The sequence below is a fragment of the Gouania willdenowi genome, chromosome 10 (genome assembly GCF_900634775.1).
Source record: "Gouania willdenowi chromosome 10, fGouWil2.1, whole genome shotgun sequence".
In the NCBI taxonomy this organism is placed as follows: domain Eukaryota; kingdom Metazoa; phylum Chordata; class Actinopteri; order Blenniiformes; family Gobiesocidae; genus Gouania; species Gouania willdenowi.
Window position 1 is genome coordinate 8,415,334 of NC_041053.1, and position 16,855 is coordinate 8,432,188.

Consider the following 16,855-nt stretch of genomic DNA (forward strand, 5'->3'; position numbering starts at 1 on the left):
GACAGGCAACCAAAGTTTCCAAAACACCCCGGTACCATGTACTGAGTTCATCTCTGTACCGATATCAAAAAAGATTAAAACCCCAACCCTAACCTAAACTGTAGTGAAGACTACAGGGAGTAAAACACTAATAATGGGAATCAAACAGATGAAGAATCCAATAAACAAATAATATATCCAATAAACGAATAATATATGCATCCGCATACGCAATCTTGGTATGATGTGAACTCAGATCATGCTTACCAAATTTTTCCTGAGAAAACTGTCCCATTAGTTGCTATGAGTACATAGGCAATTACTCTTCAAACAAGAAGTCCTGGTTTAATGTGCAGAAAAAGGATAAACCTTGCTAGGGGAAGCGCTCTTTGGGGGATCTTTCTTTTCTGATAGGCGGAACAATTCCTGGGGAATGCTTCTCTCTCCTCGACACCATCCTTGACTTGCTGAACATGCGTCATACTGTCTTGCCAGGGGATGGCGGCCCACCTGATTTGATACATGCTTGGTAACCGAATACCGTTCTGAACAAATTTCTACGTTCTCTTAGAGTGAGGGTTATTAGAGGTTGCGTGCTCCGTTCAATGTTGAATAATATTAGAAGTGCCCAAAAGTCCTGGCAGTTGTGCAAAGTTTTCCCCCGGTTGCAGACCGAGGTTGAGTTAAATTCCCAAGCTCTTAATTTTCAAGAGTGGTGGTTGAGGTTCCTGCTGATTCAGAGGTTTTTCTTAAATTTCTGGAATTAATGGTGGTTGAGTTAAATTCCCAAGCTCTTAATTTTCAAGAGTGGTGGTTGAGGTTCCTGCTGATTCAGAGGTTTTTCTTAAATTTCTGGTATTAATGGTGGTTGAGTTAAATTCCCAAGCTCTTAATTTTCAAGAGTGGTGGTTGAGGTTCCTGCTGATTCAGAGGTTTTTCTTAAATTTCTGGAAACTAACAGCGGTCGAGTTTTCCCCCGGTTGCATACCGGGGTTGAGTTTGGTTATTAGTGCACGGCCGTGCCATTCCTGCCTGATCAGCAGATAGCAAACTGTCAGTACTACCATGGGCAATAATCTAAGTGTAGACTCCGCCAAGGCAGAAGTAAAAAGGAGCGTACCTCTTATTAATCAGATGATACCAGTGAAAAGCAATTAATTAATGCTAAAAGGTTGCCAAGCATGGGGGGCAATAAGAGCTCATTGACCCCGAGAGAGGAGGTGGACTGGCTATCGCCACTGGTGGGTTAGATGAGGCCTGTATTCTACTTAGACACTATGCAGCGAAACCTTGTGAATGCATGGACGTGAAAATTGAGGCATGAACGTGTGCGGTGCATGAATGACTGAATGATGACACGTTACGTATGCCTGAGAGAACAGCGTTGTGAGTGCGAATGTGCCGTGGACGTGTCATTGAGTGATTGACCGATGAATGGCTGTTTGACGACACATGTTCCTCTGTTTTACCTTCCTTTCCTCCTGGGTTTTGATGCACTAGATCTTCTCCCTGTTTTTACCAATTATGTAGTGGGGTGTTCAGATTTCACTGCTGCTTGTTAATAGAATTATGGTTTTAGGCCTTGGGCCTTCTAAAAAGTTTACCAGGTTTTAAAGGTTATTTTTCTGGGTGTTTAAAAACACCAAACAACGTTTTTAATAGATAATACCACTTTCAGTGGAATGACTGGCTTTGACCTTGACTGACCTTACTGTTCATGTTCAGTGTCCATGTTTTTGTTGTTGTATGTGTATACTCGTTGTGTGCACTTGTCTATGTCTTCGTCTTAGTTGTTGTTATTGTGTTGTTTTTTCCAATATACAGGACAAATGAGCCAATCGTCCAGGTAAGGCAGTATCTTCAACCCCCGTGCCTGCAATGGGGCCAGCGCCTCTGCCACAACCCGCGTGAATACGCGGGGCGACAGTGAGAGACCGAACGGGAGAACCCTGAACTGAAAACGTGGAAATACGCATCCTCCAGATCGATGCTGGTGAACCACTCGTCCCTCGATACAGTGCGAAGCACCTCCGTGGTGCGTAACATGCGGAACGATAACACCTTTAAAAACATGTTGAGACCTCTCAGGTCCAGCACGGGACGCAGGTCCCCTGTCTTTTTCGGGACCAGAAAACATCTGGAATAAAAACCCCCTGGATCCTGCAGGGGATCCACAGGCATGATCGCACCCTTGTCCAGCAAGGTTCGAATCTCGAGTCGTAACACCTGGGCCTTGGCCGGGTGGACATGTGTGACCCGGACTAGGCCAGAAACGAGAGGTCGGCGGCGGAACTGTAGTCTGTAACCCCCTGACAATATGTTCATCACCCCCACGTCCCGGGTGTGGGCAGCCCAATAACAGAGTTGCTCCAGGGTGAAACGACCGACCCCCGGACCCCGGATCTCACCTGCGTCCCCCCCGGCCCCTAGTGGATCGGGAGGGTTGCCGACTCTGTCTCTCCATGCGGGGCAGACGAGCGGCCTGCGTCCGAGGTCGATCGCCACGAAAATGGTCAGACCTCGTAAGCGGTCGCCGAGGAACAGCAAAGGGATCCGCCGAGGGAGGGGAAACCCTTGGGGGTGGACCCGGCGCAAGCGCCCGCGGAGGTCCACGCCGGTGAAGGCCCGCCAACTGCTGACGCGTCTGGGTGGCCTGTGCCATACGATGCAGAGCCTCCATTGCCGCCGAACCAAAGAGTTCCCCCGGGTGGACCGGGAGACCCCGCAGAGTCCTCCTACAGGACTCGGTCAGAGGAAACTGGGACAGCCAGACTTGCCTCCGAGCCAACGTGAGAGTGGAGAGCAGGTGGCCCAGCTCCCTCGACATAAACGCAAAAGCCTGCAGAGAAGTGTCAACAAGACCCTGCGTAGGCAAATCTAGACCAACGTCCTCCAGTGACGCAGCCAGTCCCAGCAGCAAATGGGACAGGGAATTCCCGATACGCCCCATACGAGCCCCGGCCTCATAAGCTCTACACAAAAGCTCATCAGTGGCCCGACACTGAGGGCGCGGGCACCGCGCATCGGATCTGAGGGCCTCCTCTGGAGACACAATAAGGGAGGCCACTGCCAGTTCGACCGCCGGCATGCGATCCAAGCCCAATTTCGGCGCCTCCTGCATGAAAGCAAGCGCCCTACCATCGGCAGTAGGCTTGGAATACGCCTTTGTGTCGGTCCAGCAGGCATGGAGCTGACCGACGTACTCCGCGGAGAGGGGAACCAAAAAAGAGGTGGACGAAACCTGCCACCTAAAAAAGGCACTCGAGGCAGTAGACTGCGTGGGGGGGGGGCGTCCAGGTGCAAGCGCGCCAGCGCAGTACGAATGGCGGAGATGGCAGAGCCCTCACCATCCCCCGCAGAGACATCAGACACACAAGTGCCCAGTTCAGACGCCTCTGTATCCACGTCCGCCGATTCAGGCGAATGCAGGTCGGCATCCCGAAATTGCGAGTCCGACGCTGCCACAGACAGGACGTCCTGGTCGTGAACAGACGCCTCATCCTCATGCCTCTGCACAACCACCCTGTGAGCAGGACCAGCTCCGTGAAGGGACTGGAGGAGAGCCTTCATCTGGGCCAGCTCCGAAGACAAGTGGTCGACCTTCACCACTAGCCCCGATGGACGACCCACCTTGGATCGTTTCCTGGCAGAGACCACGGCTCCTGTAGCGGAGCGCTTCCGTGCAGCGGAGGGGGCGCGGAGCACCCCACCACCGTGGACTGCCCATCCGGAAGCAGAGAGGAAGACAACCTCTGCGGCCAGCACGTAGAACCCTTGCACGTGGCCAACCGGGCATTACGTAAGAACAACGGCATTACCCGACAGTCCACACACGCCGCGTCGGTGAGGCCGTCCCGAAGGTGGTCCACACCGAGGCACGAGGCGCACTGATCATGCCCGTCGTCCAAATCCAGCGGCGCCGAACAATCCTTACAACAAGGAGAGGCCAGCATGACGTCGGGTCAGGTCGAGTCGCAGACCAATAGCGACCCAAAACGCTACAAAAACAGACCCACCCGAACGAACATGTCACTGGTGGAGTCAAAAAAAAAGTAAAGCGAGCAGGGAACGACCACTGCCGATAGCCGGTAACAATACCAAAAAACCAAGAGGCCGAACACGGCAACGTCGGGTAGAAGAAAAAAAAATAAGCCGAAAAACGGCTGCAGTCCCATTATCTGAACCAGCAACGAGGAAGCCGAACACGGCAGCGTCGTGCGGAAGCAAGCAGCTGAACAAGCTGATTGTACTCCGTGTAACAAAAAAGTCACGCCGAACACGACACCAGACACACAAGCCCACTCCTCACCGTAAACGGCAACAGGAAAATACTCACCAGGGACCCACTCCGCAGCAGCAGCCCACACAGCCCAGGAGGGCGAGACGCGCTCGCAGCTCCCACCACAGGTCACGGGCCGATAGCAGTGAGCCGCAAAAGACTACAGCAGTATGTGGAGTCCGTTCAGAAGAGCAACACTCGACCATAGGTGAGAAGAACAAAAGGGACTGTGTTTCCGGTGTCATGTGACTTTATAGATTCACGTGGGTCACCGGAGGTCACAGGTGACTTTGTTGTTATTAATTTCTCGACCTGCGCATGCGCAAGAATGATCATTCAGTGCTTGAAGCACCGCCTCTGGCGGTCAGAAGGGATGAAATAGAATTAAAGTATTATCTACAATTCAGCTGTCTTTAAAAAAAAAAAAAAAAAAAAATCATTTTTTACCTATGAACCGAATGATCAGAGCTTAGCTTCCATGCACAGCACCACAGAGAATTAATTTGCAGTTTTCCAGATGGAGTACTGAACGGGTTGGGAAAGTTGTCTGACTCACCAGTGACTGACGGTTTCAAATGATCTATTCAGAGAGCTCCCGCGTCTCGGTCTAAACTATCTTCTTCTCTATGTGTTTACAGTCCGTGTCTGCTTGGCTGTGAGCGCAGCGATTGGCTCTGGCCGCACACGTGACTCTTGCTCGGGTGAGGAGCTGTGCAGTGAAATAGATATAGACGGTACGCTAGCTCCCCCTCACACCCTGAGGTCAAAAGTTGAATAGGTTTCATTTCGGGGCCGTCCAGAAGTGAAATAAAATTAAAATAAACATTTGGAAATTACCAAATTACTCCAAAATAACAGATACACACACTTGGGGTATTTGGAAGCCTTTGACCAAGATTCAGCTTCACTATGTAGCACCGTTTACTGATCTTACTCAACACTACAGTTGAGATACTTTTTGTATCTTTCTGTTGTGTTTTTTGTGCATTTTTTGTATAATTATTGTTTTTGCTATTCATTTTTATATTTTTTTTGTTTGATGTATTTTTCTGTAATATATGTTTTTGGAGTCATTATGTGTATTTTTTTTTATCTTTCTGTTGTCTTTTTGTGCATTTTTTGTATAATTATTGTTTTTTGTTGTCATTGCAGTTTGATTCTGGAATCTTTTTGTGTATTTTTGTATCTTTTTTAGTGTAGTTTGGTGCATTTCTGTTGTTATTTTGTGTATTTTTGTATAAATATTTAGTTTTGTGTATTTTGAGTCTTTTTTATATAATTTTTGTTTTTTGGTGTATTTTTCTGTAATGTATGTTTTTTGGAGTCATTTTGTGTTTTTAGAGCCTTTTTGTATATTTTACTGCATTTCTGTTGTCATTTTGTGTAAATAATTTAATGAAAATTCAGTAACTATAATACAATAAAAACAATAACAACATAAAATAATAAGGTAAGAATAGCAACAACAATAACACGGTAGTAGTACGATTAGATAGAGATAATATAATACTGTGTGTGTGTGTGTGTGTGTGTGTGTGTGTGTGTGTGTGTGTGTGTGTAAAAGAGAGAGAGAGAGACTTTTGTTAACCACTTTTTTGTGTCTTTAGTTAGCAAATTATGATCCATATTACTTCCTTATTCCTTAAACAATACTGGTTTGATACTTCTTTGGAACAAAATTGTAGAAGGATTTTTGTAACATTTACTGTTAGTGCTTGCCAAGGTTTTAGTGGTTCAAATGTAAATGTATTTGTATCTGGCATTGTATACTTAATATGTTAATAACGGTACGCCTATTCACAACTGTAACAAAATGTAAAATTTTGTATATTTTACTGATGTCATTCATATTAGATTTATGATATATATAGCAATAACTATATTCTTTGAGGTCTAATTTCAGTAGATCTGAGCTATAAGCTGTGCTTTTACTTAAAGACAATATACAGTGATTATCAAGCCATGTGATTCTACATATGGTTTATTATTTCTAGTGAATGTTAATGTAGATGTGCATAAATTATGAGCACATGAGACACCATCCTAGTAAAACCTTGAATTTGCAAAAAAAAAATAAAATAAATAAATAACAGAATACATAAAACATTAACACAAATTGTCTGTCTAATGTAAAACCACGTCTTGAACGTTGTGATATTGTTTCATAAAACAATTAGCTCTGGACTGTAAGAATGACTTTAATCACATTATCACAATATATATATATATATATATATATATATATATATATATATATATATATATATATATATATATAGTCCCAAAATCATTGTGGGATTTTGGGACTTTTGTTTTAAGAGCTATACACAATTTTAAAGTAGAGGAAATGACGGATAGTGATTGGTACTTGTTTTGACACATATACTGTACCTTCTTTAGCTTTGAGGAAGCTGTTTAAAACCAAAGAGGTCAACAGAGTTAGAGCTCCAACTCCACCAAACTGTAAGAAAGGAGCAGTGGCCTGCAGAGAGAGTAACACAGATATCTGACAGATGTAATCCTCACATTTTAATGAGCAAATTCATTCATGTTCATTGTCTCCTGCTGTACCTGCAGTGACAGAGGAACAGTAGGCCATTCCTGTTTCCAATTCAGACTGAATCCTGTGACTCCCAAGGCAACAAATACCACTCCCAAAAATAAAAAGATCTGTGAGCAGAAAATGGGTCATAACTTTCCAGATATGACAAAATCAAGAAGTGCTGTAAAGAGCTTTACCATAATCAAGTGTTAAATACCTTGTGCAGCCAATGCAAATCGAGTTGTTCTCCCAAGGCAACTTGTAGCAAAGCAAAAAGCTGTAATAGAGTTAAATAAATATACAAAGGTGTGACTTTTGATTCTGGTTCTTTTAGCATAATTGGTTTCAACAATTTAGACAGAGGTGGTTAAACTACACTTAAAAAGCAAAGGTGAAGGTATCATAAACACAAGCTGGTGAGTGTAGAACAACTTATTCACATTAAATCTGAAAGACAATTAAAGCATTTAATAAGATCTTTAAGGATTTTAGAATGGCACTTCAAAGAGTTGAATTTGAGTGTCCTGCATTTATACTGCATTGATTTGATTGTATAATGATATTTGTCATAGTTAGGCCTACACAAAAACTACACAAACCTAAATGGAAAAAAAAACATTTTACTGATGCTTCTTTGTCTCTCAACAAATAGAACAACACAGAAAACAAACACCCGAAGACCTGAATATATTTTTGAAGTGGGAAAACATGTAAAACAAGAAATGTGTTACACGAGAAACAACTTTCTGGAGAAAACGATATTGAGAGTGCTATATGCAAAAAAAGTTAGTAGATTTGCATACATTATAAAAGAAGCCCTGCGACCTTGAAAAAGAAGCAAGCGGGTTGGAAAATGGATGGATGGATTGAGTTAGAAGTTAGAAAAATTGCTAAAAGCAAGCAGAAGGACACGCTCACAGCAATTATTCAAACAAACTCTGAGGGTTGCCTTTGACAATGATGTCCTAAGTTCTCCTCAGCAGCAGCCCTGTTTAGAGCTTGGAAACAGAGCTTTTAAAAAACGGGCTCCAAATTGAAAAACGCTTCCCCCTCTGTCTGTGTCCTAGGCATGTTCACTGCGGCTGCACTGCCTCATAGGCTAGCTTTAATCAAACCTAAAAAGTTAGCCCCGACCCGGCCCATAGCCGTCAGAATACGGCCCAAACCCAAATGAAGCCGATCTCTCTTTAAGCCTGAACCCATTGCTGCTGACACTATTCACATCCGTGCGTGGCGCGCACATTTGGAATGATCCGAAGCGAGTTTCTTTAATAAATCAGCTTTATTTAATAGTAGTTTAAAGCAGTTTAATGTGACGCTATACGCTAGGTACCGGTTTACTGCTGCAACACACACAGCTCAGCAACGTGCTTCTACATATGTGACCCACACAGCAACACAACGAGTCATTCTGCAACTCCTCCAAATTACTTTAAAGCCACACTGTGTAACTTTTGGCCACTAGGGGCGCTAGATCTGTAACTTTCACATCAGGCACCCTTAGTGGCCACAAGCACCGCAGCACTGTCGCAAAAATCAACAAACCTCCCTTGTCTTGTGTATGCAGACAAGGGATATGATTGGCTCTAAGGGCTAGGTTGGTTGGGCTGGAGTGCAAAGCGGGGCTGGGCCACAGCAGGAGGAGCAGCCGCCGCCGCTGCCCTCCTCTCCCCTCTACTCCCTGGCCTCGTCGCCGTCGTCGGCCCCCTTCGCAGATCGGCACCACGATAAGGGCCCTGCGCGCGTTCATAGTTGTCGCCGAGACCCGGCCCCGGACACCGCCCCATGCACGCTGGGTTGCCCATCCACTCCATCCCAGCTGAAGGGGGCCGACTACGGCAGCAAGGCCAGGGAGTAGGAGGGGAGCGCCACTGACGCGGCATGTTGGGCCGAGCACCAGGTCTCCAGCGGCGAGGAGATGAGGGCGATGCGAGCCCAGCCCCGATTTGCATTCTAGCCCGACTGACCCAGCTCTTAGAGCCAATTCTTTTCCCGGAGTTACAGATCTGACTTGCCGACTTCCCTTACTAAAGAATCCACTATCACGGCAATTAGTGCACCCATTAAGCAACACAAAACTACCATATTGTGCTCTTTTGGCTGTGAACAGAGGCTGAACTGGTTTCAGCTGCCCACAGCAATGGCGCCAGGTCGGGAAATGCCCGTATACTGTGACGTCATGTGGGAACTACAGTATGTACTGTATATCCGAGTCTGTGGTCACCTGACTGCCGTAAAGTGAAACGTTCTCAAGACCTGGCCAAAGATGGTCCGTCTCTTCAAACATACATGGGAGGTATTTCAAGAGGGAAGCCCCACTCGGAGCATTGATACTATCAAGCGCTGTATACTGGCCCGAGGAATTATTTAAAACAACTCATATGGGTCAACTCTTTAGGTCAAAAAGTCCGCGGTTTGCCTTTAAGGACATCCACTCCATGGTTTCAAAGTTTATCACTGCAATGACCCAAACTGCTAGGCGGTCTGGCAGTCCCAAACTTTGAACTTTACTATTGGTCATTTCGTTAAGCAGATGGGTTGACACACAATCCACTGCATGGAATATGATTGAATCTGTTAAAACATGACCACACAGGCTATACGATATTCTGTTCTCCAGCTTGTCAAACAAAAATAACTTTGGGCCCATCATTGCAAATTCTACACAGGTGTGGAAGGAAGTAGAATGTTGGATGGCCGTTTTAAATTCTGTCACAAAACACCAATATGGCACAATTCAAGGTTAGCATGTGGCATGTTGTCTCTTTTGGACAAATAAAAGGTAAGTACACGTTATATTTTAATTTTGTGCTGTGCTGCTGATTCATTAAAGGAGTTGGTATTAAAGGTGGCTAAATTAGCTGTGATCTTGCGCTGTCCGTGGTGCTGAAACATGGGAGATTTGACAGCTGTCACTCACAGAGAGAGGGGCAGATGCGCTCTGTAAGGGCGATTGTCTGTGCTTCTTTAAGGCTGATTCATCATTCTTTTATTAAACATTTGGTTTATTAGTTGTTTGTGTTCATCTGATATTATTGGCCCATTTAGTTAACAAAAGGCGCTTTAAAAATGTTTTTATTTCGTGACATTTTTGTTTCTCTCTTACTGCCAGAACACGTGACTATGACCTCCAAAAATGTAGCGCATCAACTACACAAAACTACAAAAAACTGTCCTATATGTACCACTGCTTCATCTGAAACATTTTTACACATTCTGGTGTCATGTAAACTCAGTTTTAGCAGAACTGTTCAACATTATTTACATTCCTAATCCTGCACATCTTAACATTTGTGCGTCATCTCACGCTTATTGAAACACATCACGAGCCGAGTCAAACCAGAGTCTGTGTTAAAAAGATAGAAATTAAGCCCAATCCTGGGTTCGGGCAAATAGCTCTAAGTAAGAGTGCAGCTCTGTTACTGTCATCAGAATCTGGTGCTGGCCTGAAATACGTACTACCAGTTTGTGTGTGTGAAAGGGAGAAAGGAGCACCTAGAGAGAATGCTGCTGGATCTTTTTTCTTAATAATTGATATGCTGCTTTTCCTTTGCTTTTTTTGCTGCTATAAATTTGATTTTTATCTTTTTCTGAAATGATTCTGAATGTCCAAGAGCATATGACATCCACAAGTCTGGGAGCAGAAACAAATATTTCATTTTCACAAGAGATAGTAACATGTATTCAAGCTACTACTACAACTGGCTTCATAAATTACCAGTTGTACAGTAGATACATGGTGCACATGGTCCTGTTGCAATACTTCAGCAATACTTTTAGGATTGGACATGGTCACATTTTGTGTCCCCCAATGTTAGCCTGGTTCCTATGCCCTTGGTTGCAAGAGTTTAGAACATAATACATTCTTACCAGCAGCAGAACACAGTAGCTGGTTAACACTGCAGAGATGATGATGAGCACCATGAACCAGTTCAACCACCACTTCAGAACTTTAAACCCCTGCCTAAAAATGGAACAAAATCAGCAAGCACAGGATAAAGGTCAAATAACACAGAATTCTAGGTCATCTTGCTTTGTGTTGGTATGTGTATCAGTATTTACCAGTTTATATCCTCTCTGTCATTAAAAGTAACCAGACAGATGTACATCCAACACAGGGAGAGCAGTGACACACCAGTGAGCACTGTGAACCAGCAGCAGCCCCACTGAGAAGAGATGATGGAGATGAATTAATGATCCAGTAATGTGTGTGTGTGTTGAAAACATTGGTGCAAACAAAGTGCCGGCCTAAGCGATATGGCGCCATAGGTAAGATTTAAAGGTGGCACTCATTTACATGCACTTCCAGTTGAAATATCCTGAGCTTAGACAAGAACCAGAATATCTATGTCCTTGGGTTCTTTTCTAAAAAAATGAAATAAATCAAATCAATACAAATATTTACAAAAAATATTACATAAAACTTAATTTGAAATAAATAAACTCCAAATACACTGTTCAAAAAAATACTAGGGGACAAAAGTAGACAAATCAGGTCACAGGCTGATCCAGCTTCTGTGAAGATTTCTAAAGACAAGTCAGAATGACGCTCAGTGGTGTGTGTGGCCTCCATGTGCCTGTATGCACTCTCTAGTCTACAACGTCTATTTTGGCAGAAACGGAAATTCAAGCCTCAACTGAAGTGAAATTCACATTTGAATGCCCGCTTTTTTCATCTTCCTACACTATACAAAGGAAAGGTCGTTCTCTATCTCTATGTGTCGAAGTGTATTTTATCAAGATGAAAAGAACGTATAAAAAGACAATAATTGAGCAATGAAAGTGAGAAGGCAGACGATTTATTAGGAATAATTTTCTTAATAATAAAACACCAACACTGAAAAGTTTGAAAAGATACAAAATTGTTGGATCTGAAGGGTTCCACATTATTTTAACTTTACAATATCTCTATTAATTTAATTTATTTTTCCGTCAGGCCTATGGACTATGTAGTAATACTACCAAATAGTGCTTGTGTAACTGCTGACAGAGGTTTGATTTAAAGGGCTTATTGGAGGTTTTTTGTTTTGTTTTGTTGGATAAGTTCTCGCCTCCCATGCTGGGGATGAGTTTAAACCCCAGCCAATATAGTTTCTCCTTTTCTTTCTTTTGTGAATTTCCCCTCAAGGGTATCAATACAGATACAGTATATTCTATTCTATTCTATGAGAAACTTAAAAAAATGATAACTAAAAATCAGTAATTTAGAAAAGTGATCAGTTCCACCTCCTATTACTGTAACTATAGCAGTTCACTTTATTAATTCTACATGTTTGGGCTGCTTACGCATTATAGCTGCGGTTTGTAGAATCCTCCCTCAGCTCCATTTTGAAACCGAAACCAAAACTTATCCTCCCTTACCGGTGTCTTTTGTGAGCGCTCTTAACTACTTTTTTCTCAATATAGACCAGTGACAAATGTATGGACTTTATCTTGTGTTATTGGAGAGTTTTATGGTGTTTTAGAGACTCTGACATGAATGCACGTATTACTCTGTAGTTACTGTCCTGATTGGCGGCTGCTGCTTATACCCACCAGAGAGCACAGCCGCTCTGTGCGGACTGAAAACCATCACTCTGCATCCAGGCAGGAAAATAAATTAACCTTGAATAAGCTTCTCTTAGGTTTACACACAATATATCCCGTCTGTTATCACTCTCTCTCTGACACCAGTGTGTGTGGCGGACCCTGCAATTTTATTATTATCATTATTATTATACATCAATTTTAGATAGCGCTTTTCTGGGTACTCAAAGTCACTTTACAATGAAGGGAGCAGTGTTCGGGGTCGGTGCCTTGCTCAAGGGCACCTCGGCAGTGCTTGAGAAGTGCCCTGGCACCTCTCCAGCTACCAGAACAACAATTTTGACCAAATTATGCCAAAAATAAACTTACATACTGCAGCTTTAAGACAATCGGCTATTGTCTGCCATCCTTTCTCTCTTTCATTTTTAGCAGCGCTGCTGTTGCCTTTTTTCCATATCATATCTTTAATTTCTTTGTATGTTGTTTGGCAGGTGTAAACGAAGCCAAGCGTCGGTGATTCATACTTGAATTGGTGATTCTGTGATCAAATTCATGGTCTTCTTAAGAAAGCTGTTCTACTTGTTTTTTAAATACCTTTTTAATGCGGTATTTTAAAAGGAAATTTAATGGAATATCATGGTAAACGTTTAATTATGATTTTAAATTGATACAAATGATGATAGAATTATAGTCTTATTACATGTTTAATGAGGACCGTACTTTTGGATGAGATCATTACAGTCTTCCTGTGTTTAAACCATCAGTAATATGCCTATATTTCTCATTATTAATCTCTGGATACTCTCTGAGTATCCAGAGATTAATAATGAGAAAGCTCTGAATATACAGAGTGAGAGGCTGTTCAGGGAGGGTTACAGAGCAAATGCTTACCAATGACAAAATCCATGAACACAATCGGATTTCGGGAGGTGAGCAGTGTTGGGACAGTGTGTTATATAATTTAATTGTGAGTTACTGTGTAACCAAGGAGCAGACGACTTCAGGGTTTTGACAGCAGTTTATTATCAGTCCATCCATCTATCCATTTTCAGACCCGCTTGTTCCTGTTTTTCAGGGTTGCGGGAGTCTGCCGGTGCCTATCTCTGACTCACAATGGGCACAAGGCGGGGGTAGAGGGTGCCAGTCCATTGCAGGGCTACACAGACACCTATTCACTCCTATGGGCATTTTAGAGACTTCAATCAACCTTACAACCAAGTTTTTGGATTGTGGGAGGAAGCCGTAGTACTCAGAGGAAACCCACGCAGCACGAGGAGAACATGCAAACTCCACACAGAAAGGACCCAAGTGTCCACATAAGCTTATGCTTATGGGATTTTAATCAATTATTTTTTTTCAAAATTGTCCTTATATAGAGTCTCTTTCTCAGTCCATGAAATGACAAAATTTAGATGAACGATCTTGAAAATATAGTCCCTTCAATTAAAAAATAAATAAACACATGTCCTTCTATTGTCTTTTAGAAATAAAAACAAAAGTGCTTGCCAGCAAAACAAAATTATCTTTAATTGTGTAAAATGTGAAATAGGAAAATAAAGCTGGTGATACTAAGTTTCAGGAAATGGTGTTTCAATATCAGCTCTCCTCAACAGACATCAGGGAAAGACGACTGGTCCATCTTCATACAACAGTCAGACAACACACGTGTCTCTACCACAGATAGAGCCATCTGAGCCTACGCTGCGTCTTAAAAGGCAATGCATAAATAAACTGCAATGCTTAAAGGACATTAAATAAAATCAAATGAAATAAAACAGACAAAAACGAAATTTAAAATTAAATTATACTAACAGTATTACTGTAAATGCAGCTGGGTTACAACTGTATTGTTTTTTTTAAATGCTGACAGGTGCTACAAAACGCATCAAACTCACATGATCAGTGTGTGATCACATGCTTCAGTTGTTTTCTATAATAAATTGACGAAATAACACCAACTTGAACCCATTACCACTTGCTACTTGCTACTAGCTACCACGCACTAGCTCCGAGCAAAGGTGTAGGTTTGATTTTGACATTGATGGGAACACAGCCCCGCCGCCACACACCACCACCACCCCGCGCAGCCGCCAGTAGAGAAAAATTGTATACGTTGTTGTAGGAGGTCATGTCTATGACAGATACCACGGCACACTTTTTGACCACTTTGGTCAGAAACAGTTTCATCCTTTTTCCCTTTCAAACAGAGACAAAGAAGCTGGGAACAGGAATTTATGACTGTTTGTTCTTCCCCCACTGCTCTTTGTAGCACATGGCAGAACCTTTTCCCTTTGTGCTCTACTGTTCTCCAAGAATTAACAATGAAACAGACACAAATTTCTGATAAAAGTTTGAAATGTATTTTCCTACGCTGTCGCTAACTCTTATTCACAGGAAATCAAGGACATCCTTAGAATAAGATCATATAATTGTTTTTACAGTTAAAGTGTTCCTAAACAATATCTCTCATTAACTTTGCATAAAGTATATCATGTTTGGTGCCAGAATAACCGGGAAAATATGATCTCTGCTTTCGTCTCATTTTGAAAGTTATAATCTAACTGGTTTCTGAGTTATATTCATATTTCTTGTTCCAAAAGGTTTCTCATTATCACACATACATGATAGCCACAACCCACAAAACATCCAAAACTATCTAATTAGCTCCCAAAAATACAAAATTAAAATCATGGGATTTCGGTGGTGCTGGCACTCCGACCTCACTGTAGTGAACGTTATTCTCGTTTGTCAACTTTTATTTTCGTTGTAACCTCAAAGTGTTTTCTTTCATTAGACCTTTTAAACAAGCTTGCATGCCCCAGAGAAGAAAAACCTCCTTTCCAACTGCAAGAGCTGAAACCTTGAACCAACACAAGAACAAGGTCCACGCAAGGTCAGTTCTCGACCCGTGGTGAAGAACACATGTCAGAACCAGTGGAAACCTGCTGACTAAACAAGCTGTGAAACACACTGAACAAGGAACAGGGCCATCAGTCCTATCACAAGCCAAAACCAAGCTTTGCTCCTCAGACTTTTCTTCAACAACCCCTCTGCCACAAGAGACGGACCACCGACCACGGACCCATCAGAACCGAGATACTCTGGATCTCAAATTCTAATCTGGCCTAAGGTAATCGCAGGCACCTAGTTCCACACTGATCTTATCATAGCTCTCTCACACACACGCACACACACACATGCTGAAATCATGCTACTTTTCTTTCTTTCCTTCTTTCTCTACTAAGCTTTTACCTTTGAAGTGTATATACATTTATCCTTAGTTTAGTGAGCGTAGCGCTCTTTTAGCTTTATTGTGTTAGGTTTTAACTTGTTTTGATTATTAAATGTTTATACTTTGAGAAGTTGTCTGTGGTTTATGAAAATATTACAATCATAAGGTTTGTTATATGGAGAGTAGATAGTCTTGACAAGAGTTCACAACCCTGGGTGACAAGGTATTAATAACTAATTAACTGATCTGAAACACTTTAACTCGATTTCAGATGGCACCTCTTGGCAAATTACTGTAATATTATTAATATTTAATATCATAATTCTTATCACTCCTTGTCCAAGCTCCTCCCCCTACATATATATTATTTTTGGCACCCTGCGATGGGGCAAGCTTGAATCACCATAATAATAGACTTTTATTGTAAAATAATTCAGACAAAATAAGTTAAACATGGCTAAATCATCATTGTAACACGTGGCTGCACGTGCACAAGCAGAGACCACGTGTCTTCAGGCGCCATTTTGCTTGTAGTTCTAAAACTCTAGCCGCCATCTTGTTTGTAGTTCTAAAGCCACCGTCACAGTGAGATGTTGTCTTTATCTCAAGTTAGCCGCCGTGCTAACACACTAGCTCTCAACTTAATGGTCCAGTCCGTAGTTGTCTGTTCAAAAGCGCTCATTGTTTGACCTCCAACCGCCGTGCTGTAAATGTGTTTATCTCCTGCGCCATCAGGATGATGTTGTAAAGGCCTTATTTCAGAGTTGTGACGTGACGCAATCGATCCGCGACCCGTCCGTAGCTTACCGGAAACTCAAGTCTAGCTAACTTGTAGTTTGGAAGCCTATGTTGCGTTTGCAACAGACAAATTTTTAAATTACTGTAATATTATTAATAATTAATATCATAATTCTTATCACTCCTTGTCCAAGCTCCTCCCCCTACATTGTTAAGCAGTGTATTGACACTAATGCATTGACAGCAGACAAGGAGGCTAGGTAACAACAATGTCTGAGTTTTACTTTAGTTATAGTGCAAACCACTTCATTAAACTTTTCATTATATACATAGCATTAACACTGACAACGAAACACAATAATGTAGACTGCTATTATACAGAATCACGTTGTCTGCCTGCTCCTATATTTACATACATTTTCACAGATCTACCACAGAGTGCCTTAGTCGTTTATTTTTTATTTCCATTTTTTTGTACATAAATCCAAATATACACTCCTAAACACTGCTATCACACCTTTAATCAAAATAGCCCAACATCTGCTACCTTGATCTTATG

General features: G+C 42.4%; 1 protein-coding gene across 1 annotated transcript in view; it reads right to left on the reverse strand.

Moving 5' to 3' along the window:
- Positions 1 to 16,855, reverse strand: part of gdpd2 (glycerophosphodiester phosphodiesterase domain containing 2) — a 50,069-nt gene that overhangs the window by 13,100 nt on the left and 20,114 nt on the right. The window contains exons 2-6 of the mRNA XM_028460407.1: positions 10,863 to 10,966; positions 10,671 to 10,764; positions 7,018 to 7,077; positions 6,830 to 6,928; positions 6,650 to 6,740 (exon numbers count right to left, since the gene is read on the reverse strand). Of these exons, the coding sequence (XP_028316208.1) occupies positions 6,650 to 6,740; positions 6,830 to 6,928; positions 7,018 to 7,077; positions 10,671 to 10,764; positions 10,863 to 10,966 (448 nt within the window). The remainder of the gene's footprint in view (positions 1 to 6,649; positions 6,741 to 6,829; positions 6,929 to 7,017; positions 7,078 to 10,670; positions 10,765 to 10,862; positions 10,967 to 16,855) is intronic.